General features: G+C 45.2%; 1 protein-coding gene across 1 annotated transcript in view; it reads left to right on the top strand.

Moving 5' to 3' along the window:
- Nucleotides 1-8,676, top strand: part of PRKD2 (protein kinase D2) — a 38,764-nt gene that overhangs the window by 23,496 nt on the left and 6,592 nt on the right. The window contains exon 16 of the mRNA XM_005857853.2: nucleotides 2,790-2,888. Coding sequence (XP_005857915.2) covers nucleotides 2,790-2,888 — 99 coding nt within the window. The remainder of the gene's footprint in view (nucleotides 1-2,789; nucleotides 2,889-8,676) is intronic.

The raw sequence follows: 8,676 nt of genomic DNA, 5'->3' as shown, positions 1-8,676 counted from the left end.
CTAGGACAGTGATGGTGAACCTTTTGAGCTCGGCGTGTCAGCATTTTGCAAAACCCTAACTTAACTCTGGTGCCGTGTCACATATAGAAATTTTTTGATATTTGCAACCATAGTAAAACAAAGACTTATATTTTTTGATGTTTATTTTATATATTTAAATGCCATTTAACAAAGAAAAATCAACCCAAAAAATGAGTTCGCGTGTCACCTCTGACACGCATGTCATAGGTTCGCCATCACTGCTCTATCCATTGAGCCAAACCAGCCAGGGCCATGTCGCTTGTTTTTACTTTCCCACTATTACAAGCAATATTCTGTGAACATCCATCTACAAACAGTACCGGGTTCTGGCGGGAGAATTTCAGTAGAACACACTCAAATAGTTGACTTCTGAGTCCGGGGTAACGCGCTTTACATTTCCTTCAACGTGCTGTCCTGTTATCCTCTAAAATCCCTTTCCGTCTTTGCTGTGGCCAACAGAGCTTGTGGGTGTCTAGTTCCTCACTCCTTCCTACCCACCAGTCTGATGGGTGGGGAAATAGTACTTCATGTGGCTTCATTTCATAGTTTAAAAATCATGAGTGAGCTTGACCATATTTTCATGTTTACTGACAACCTGGGTATGTGCCCTGACCAGGAATTGTACCTTTTTTTCAATTGGATTATTCTTATTGAATTGTAAACACTCTTTGTATATGAGGGACTTTGGATCCGTGTCATGGTGTTCGATTCTTTTATCCCAGATTTCTTTTCCCCTGCCTTTCATTGATGGCTTTTATGTGCCATAGAGAGTGTAACTTGTACGATGTTAAATGTTGCCTTTCGTGGCTTCTGCATTTCACAGCCTTCCGAGAAAGGCCTTCCCATCTGGCTGGTCGCTCACCTGATTCTGGGACATGTTCTCTGTGGGTTGCAAAGTCCCCAGTGCTCTGCTTCTTTACCCAGGCCCAGCGACCTCGCTCTCCCAAGCTGTGTGCCTTTGTCAGGTCGGCCTGCAGGTGGGGACAGAACCCTCTGAGGCAGGCTCATCGGACTTTGGGCGGCGAGGGGGCCCTGCTGCCTCCTGCGGCCCAGGCAGTCTCTCTTCCTGGTCACCCATCTCTTCTCTTTCTGTCTGCGCTCTTTCTCTCTCTCTGCAGATTTCTGTTTTTCTGCTTCTTGCCTGCCCCACCCCAAGTCCTGGGTTCAGCCCTTCACTTGTTTAGGCCTCACAACCGCCCTTCGAGGTAGGTATTACTAGAACCCGCCTTACAGGTGAGGAAACTGAGGTGGAGGGAGGTTCCCGGGACTTGCCCACGGGCACACGGCCAGGTAACGGCCCGGGGAGATTGGAACCGGGATCTATCTAGCTTCCAACCTGCCCTCCTTCCTCCCCACATTTACTAGGGGCGGGGAAATCACCAAACAGGATTGCACAAGTGCATGCTGGGACCGCAGTCTCCCTGTCTGTAGCATGAGGAGGCTGGACCTCAGCAGTGGCTTTCAAATAGCTTTTCTGTCCTCAAAAGTCATCCAGCGGAAACAAATATTTATATTCTGAGACAGAAATTACAACTTCATGCTTACATCTCTCTACTTCCTGTGTGTGGTGTTTGTTTCACAGACTCAAGGAAAACCGTGGTTCCTACAGATAAATGCCTACAAATGGTATCAGGGTTTTGTTTTGTTTTATTCAGCTCACTTTGCCACATAGAATACTCTTTTTTTAAAATTATTTTTTAATCCTTTCCTAAGGATAAGTATTTATTTATTTATTTATTTATTTATTTATTTATTTGAGAGAGACAGAGAGAGAGAGAGAGAGAGGAAGGGGGAGGGAAAGAGAGAAAAAAGAAAAAAAACATGGATATGAGAGAGAAACTGATTGGTTGCCTCCTGTACATGTCCTGACCGGGAATCAAACCCAAACCTGGGTATGTGCCCTGACCGGGAATTGAACCATGACCTCCTGGTTCATAGGGTGATACTGAACCACTGAGCTACGCCGCCCTGGCCAGAATACTCTGCAGTTAACAGATAACAGCAGGAGAGGCTCTATTTGAAACACAGAAATATGTTCACCAACAGGCCATCACACAAATAATTACCAAGAACAACAACAATAGTAATAGCTGACATGTAATAGTAATAGCTTGCTCTGTGCCGGACACTGTCCTAAGCACTTTATATGCATCCACTTGTTTAAGCCTCACAGCAACCCATGAGGATGGTACCGTCATCACCCCCATTTTACAGATGGGAAAACTGAGACCCAGAGAGGTAAAGTGACTTGCTCAAGGTCACAAGCTAATAAGTATAGAGCCAGGTTTTCCGCAGGGGAAGACTGGCTCTGGCATACCCCCCGCCCCTTAAGAGTCGAACGTTTGGTATATAACGCATGTTGCATGGGTATTGTTTTGTATTCGTTTCATACTGGATGAAAAAAAAAGTTGCTTTAATTGAGTCACACAATAGTACGTCCTGGAAAGCCACTGCTGTGAGCATCCATACGGAGCTAAAAAGTAGCTCCTTTTTAGCAAGCGCTCACCACGTGCCAGAGGCTCTCGGGATCTTCCCAGAACCACCGCCCAGTTCAGCCTTTCTAGAGCCACGTGTCCAACTCCTATCTCAGGCGTAAATGGTCCTGGGTTCTGAGATTTGCCTTGGGTGTTCCCATGCCCCCGTTGGCCCCAGCGGGCATCCTTAGGGGCGCAGAGAAGGGTGTGGATGGGGTTTGGAGGGCGGCTGCTGAAGGCAGCATCTGGAGCAGGCGCCTGTCCTCCTGTCTGACCGGCTCCATCTCTCCTCAGATCCTGGTGGCTTTGAGACACCTGCACTTCAAGAACATTGTCCACTGTGACTTGAAACCAGAAAACGTGTTGCTGGCATCGGCCGACCCATTTCCCCAGGTCAGTGGCGTCCCCTGAATTTGGAAGTCCAGCCCACGCGGGTGGCAGGTGGGGATGTCTTGTATTAAGCGAGATAACCGTGGCTAAGATAGAGGCTTGTTTCCCACTCAAGTAGGGTCCAGCATAAGCATTCTGGGGCTGAGAAAGTAAGTCCCATGGTGCTGGGGGCCACGGCGTGGCTGTCTTGTTGTTCTGCCCTCTCTGTGGCATTGCCTGGTCTTGACCCCACACTATGTGAGAAGCTAATAGGGAGGGGAGGAGGACAGACACAGGGTAGAGGAAATGGACACACCCCTTTCCTTCTCTAAGGTGATACCTGGAAATTGCATATATCACTTCTCCTCACCTCCCATTGGCCAGGACTTGTTCACATGATCATGGCTGGATGCAAGGAGGCTGGGAAATATAGTCTATTCTGTGTAACCATGTGGGATTTTTTTTCAATTGAGGATTTTTTAAAATATATTTTTTTGATTTCAGAGAGGAAGGGAGAAGGAGAGAGAGGTAGAAACATCAATGATGAGAGAGAATCATTGATCGGCTGCCTCTTGCATGCCCCACACTGGGGATCGAGCCCGCAACCTGGGCATGTGCCCTGACCAGAATCGAACCTGGGACCCTTCAGTCCGCAGGCCAATGCTCTATCCACTGAGCCAAACCAGCTAGGGCGGGTTATTATTATTTTTTAAAATTGGTTTCCAAATATTTCCCTCTCTCTCTCTCTCTCTCTCTCTCTCTCTCTCTCTCTCTCTCTGTTAATTCTCAGCTGAGGATATGTTTTTTATTGATTTTAGAAAGACAGGAAGGGAGAGGGAGAGAGAAACATCAATGTGAGAGAGAAACATTGATCAGTTGCCTCATGCACACGCCCCAACCAGGGATGGAACCCACAACCTGGGGATGTGCCCTGACTGGGAGTCGAACCCATGACCCTTCAGTGCACAGAGGATACTCTAACCATGGAGCAACACCGGCCAGGGCTATTTTCTCTTAAAATTTTTTTTCTTTATTGAGGTATCATGGACATACATTATGTTAGTTTCGGGTGTATAACATGATGAGTCAATATTTTTACATATTGTGAAATGTTCGCCACAGTCTAGTTAACATCAGTCACCGTACAAAGTCTCAGAATTATTTTTTCTTGTGACGGGACCGTGTAAGATTTATTCTTCTTAGTAACTTTCAACACGCAATACCATATTATTAACCACCGTCACCATGCTGTACATTACATCCCTGGGACTTATTTATCTTATTCCTGGAAGCTTATACCTTTTGACTCTCTTCACTAAGGTTTTTACTATTAAGAGGAGAAGCAGAGAACAAATATTGGGGGGTGATGGTCATTTCTTCTGTGAGTCTGTTAAGAAAACAGTGTTTACGACCCTCCGACCGACTAGGTGATGAGAATCCCTTAGGGGCAGAGCCAGGCTCAGCAGGGGTGACAATTGTAACAGCTCCGACGTATTGAGAACCTTTTACCTTTAAGGCCTTTAGTTGTCCTTTCTCATTTAGCCCTTCCACATCCCTGTGCAGCTTTTGCTTTATTATCTATGTTTTACAATTATTTAGTTAATTTCATTTCAAAAGCTAAAGGTTCGTCCGGCCGATGTGGCTCAGTGGTTGAGCGTCAACCCATGAACCAGGAGGTCACAGTTTGATTCCCAGTCAGCTCTTCACTAAGGTTTTTACTATTAAGAGGAGAAGCAGAGAACAAATATTGGGGGGTGATGGTCATTTCTTCTGTGAGTCTGTTAAGAAAACAGTGTTTACGACCCTCCGACCGACTAGGTGATGAGAATCCCTTAGGGGCAGAGCCAGGCTCAGCAGGGGTGATGATTGTAACAGCTCCGAAGTATTGAGAACCTTTTACCTTTAAGGCCTTTAGTTGTCCTTTCTCATTTAGCCCTTCCACATCCCTGTGCAGCTTTTGCTTTATTATCTATGTTTTATAATTATTTAGTTAATTTCATTTCAAAAGCTAAAGGTTCGCCCAGCCGATGTGGCTCAGTGGTTGAGCGTCAACCCATGAACCAGGAGGTCACAGTTTGATTCCCGGTCAGGGCACGTGCCTGGGGTTGCGGGCTCGATCCCAATAGGGGGCAATAATTCTCTCTCATCATTGATGTCTCTCTCTCTCTCTCTCTCCCTCTCCCTTCCTCTCTCTGAAATCAATAAAACAACAAGCATAACTTCAGAAGCAGAGGTTCCGTCTAGTCAACTAAAACTTATCGTGTGCCTGCTGTGGGCCAGGTTCCACGTTGGGACGTTAGGGTCTTTGGTAAAGAAAGACATGCCCATATCTATGCCCCGAAAACACCCATCTTTAGCAGTGGTTTTCGTCTGGGGGCGATTCTGCCCCCAGGGGACATTTGACAATCTTGGAGACATTTTTGGTTGCAAAGCCATTGGAGGCGAGGGTTGCTATTGGCAACTAGGGATGCTGCTAAACATCCGACAGTGCACAGAACAGCCCCATAACTGAGGATTATCTTGCCCTAAATGTCAATGGTGACAAGCTTGATTTTGAGTAATAGTATCCCCTGGAAATATAATATGAACCATATTTATCACTTTATACTATCTAGTAGACATATTAAAAAGAAAGAAAAAGTAAAAAGAAATGGACAAAATAAAATTTTTTTAATTAAATTAATTAATTAATTTTAATTCTCACCCAAGGATATGTTTCCATTGATTTTCATTTTATTTTTTAAATATATTTTTATTGATTTCACAGAGGTAGGAAGTGGGAGAGAGAGATAGAAACATCAAGGATGAGAGAAAATCATTGATCGGCTGCCTTCTACTTGCCCCACACTGGGGACCAAGCCCACAACCCAGGCATGTGCCCTGACTGGAATCCATCCCTGACCTCCTGGTTCATAGGTCGATGCTCAACCACTGAGCCATGCCGGCCGGGCTCCATTGATTTTTAGAGAGAGAGAAAGGGAGGCGGAGAGAAACGCCAATAGGAGAGAAAGATTGATTGTTTGCGTCCCATATGCCTCTGACCTGGATCGAAACCCAGGCACATACCCTGACCGGGAATTGAACCCTCAACCCTTCAGTGCACTGAACAACGCTCAACCAACCGAGCCATACCGGCCAGGGCTAAATTTTAATAATACACTTTATCCTACTACACCCAAATAGTATTTTAACATGTAAGCAACATAAAAGTTATTAATAAAATATTCTTTCTTTTTATACTAAGTCTTCAAAATCTGGTGTGTATTTTAAACACTTATAGCACATCTTAATTCAGATGTTCCGCTATTATCATAGATACCTGATTTATATTTCGGTTTCATAAAATTAACAGTTAGAAATAAGTTTGGCCCTAGCTGGTTTGGCTCAGTGGATAGAGCGTCGGCCTACGGACTGAAGGGTCCCGGGTTTGATTCCAGTAAAGGGCACATGCCTGGGTTGCGGGCTCCATCCCTGGTAGGGGGCATGCAGGAGGCAGCCGGGCAATGATTCTCTCTCATCATTGATGTTTCTATCTCTCTCTCCCTCTCCCTTCCTCTCTGCAATCTATAAAAATATTTTTTAAAAAAAGAAATAAGTTTGGCATGCCCACGTAGTTACAAACATATTTAAAAGTTTTCCAATAACTAAATTTAGGATCTGTTTTTAAACAAATTCATTAAAATTAAATAAATTTGATCTGAGCGAAAGAGAGAAACATCAATTTGTTGTCCCTCTTATTTATGCATTACTTGGTTGATTCTTTTATGTGCCCTGACCTGTAATTGAACCTATAACCTTGGCATATCGGGACAATGCTCTAACCCAGTGGTCGGCACATTAGTCAACAGAGCCAAATATCCACAGTACAACGATTGAAATTTCTTTTAAGAGCCAAATTTTTTAAACAAGCTATATATAGGTAGGTACATTGTTATTAACTTAATTAGGGTACTCCTAAGGCTTAGGAAGAGCCACACTCAAGGGGCCAAAGAGCTGCATGTGGCTTGCGAGCTGCAGTTTGCCGACCACGGCAACCAACTGAACTGCCTGGCCAGGGCCGAAAATTAAATAAAATTTAAAAATCAGTTCTTTACTTGTACTTGCCACACTTCAAGGGCTCAGCAGCCACGTGTGGCCAGTGGCCATCCTATCAGACAGTGCAGCTCACAGAGGGAAGAGCAACGTTGATCCAATTGTCACAAAAATGTACTGATAACTGTGATGAGTTCTGTAACATGGATCCATGAGCTCAGACAGCCAGGAGATGGACAGCCCAGCTGGAGGTCAGAGAAAACCTCTCTGAAGAAAGAGTAGGCGTTCGTGTTACAGGGGACAGTGCTCCAGGCATAGGGAACGGCCTGTTCAAGTCCTGTGGTGGGAAGATCTGTATTTTTGTGAGGGTTTTTTTTTGTGTGTGTGTGGGGGGGGGGGGTTTTTTTTCTTTCTTTCTTTCTTTCTTTCTTTCTTTCTTTCTTTCTTTCTTTCTTTCTTTCTTTCTTTCTTTCTTTCTTTCTTCCTTCCTTCCTTCCTTCCTTCCTTCCTTTCTTTCTTTCTTTCTTTCTTTCTTTCTTTCTTTCTTTCTTTCTTTCTTTCTTTTTTTTTTTTACAGAGAGGAAGGGAGAGAGATAGAGAGTTAGAAACATCGATGAGAGAGAAACATCGATGAGCTGCCTCCTGCACACCCCTACTGGGGATGTGCCCGCAACCAAGGTACATGCCCTTGACCGGAATCGAACCTGGGACCCTTGAGTCCGCAGGTTGACGCTCTATCCGCTGAGCCAAACTGGTTAGGGCTGTGGGGTTTCTTTTCAACAGCTTTATTAGGATATAATTCATATGCTTACAGTCCACCCATTTGAAGAGTACAGTTCAGTGACTTTCAGTGTATTCACAGACTCGTACAACCATCACCACAATCACTTTTGTAACATGTTCATGAGTGGGTTTGTCTATTCTGGACATTTTATATCAATGAAATCTACAACAGTATAATATGTGGTCCTTTGTGACTGGCTTCTTTCACTTCAGTAACATTTTCAAGGTTATTTATTTTTAGGGCCGACTGATACTCCATGGTAAGATCTGTAGCAAGGGGTGGATGTGAGAAAAGGACAAGGTCTCTAAGGTCTGCGGGAAAGGAAGAGGATCTTAGGAGAGAGTGGGATGGCTGTCACCTTGCGATCCAGGTCAGGCTTGGGGTGTGGCTGCTTTTGAAGGCAACAGAGGCTTGGGCGTCAAGGATTTGGGGCTTTATCTGAAGAGCGGTAGTAAGCCAGGGGAGGATTCTGAGCGGGGGAGGGGCAATGCATGAACAGAGGTGGTGCTTCCAGGGGCTGTAGGCAGCACAGCGGGACCCCAGGCTGCCTCCACCACCCAGGGGAAGCTAGGCAAACTCCTGTTACTATCTGCTTTAAAAAAAAATAAAATAAAAAAAATATATATATTTCTATTGATTTTTAGAGAGAGAGTAAGGGAGAGGGATAGAGAAATAGAAACATTCAGCTGCTTCCTGCACGTCCCCCACTGGGGACCGAGCCTGCAACCCGGGCATGGGCCCTGACCAGGAATCAAACCGGCGACCTCCTGGTTCCTGGGTCAATACTCAACCGCTGAGCCCTAGCCGCTTTGGCTCAGTGGATAGAGGGCCGGCCTGCAGACTGAAGGGTCCCGGGTTCGATTTCAGTCAAGGGCACATGCCCGGGTTGTGGTCTTGATCCCCAGTAGGGGGCGTGCAGGAGGCAGCCGATCCATGATTCTCATCATTGATGTTTCTATCTCTCTCTCCCTCTCCCTTCCTCTCTGAAATCAATAA

This window comes from Myotis brandtii, unplaced genomic scaffold (assembly GCF_000412655.1).
Source record: "Myotis brandtii unplaced genomic scaffold, ASM41265v1 scaffold114, whole genome shotgun sequence".
NCBI classification, from domain to species: domain Eukaryota; kingdom Metazoa; phylum Chordata; class Mammalia; order Chiroptera; family Vespertilionidae; genus Myotis; species Myotis brandtii.
This window is presented reverse-complemented; position numbering and strand designations above follow the sequence as displayed.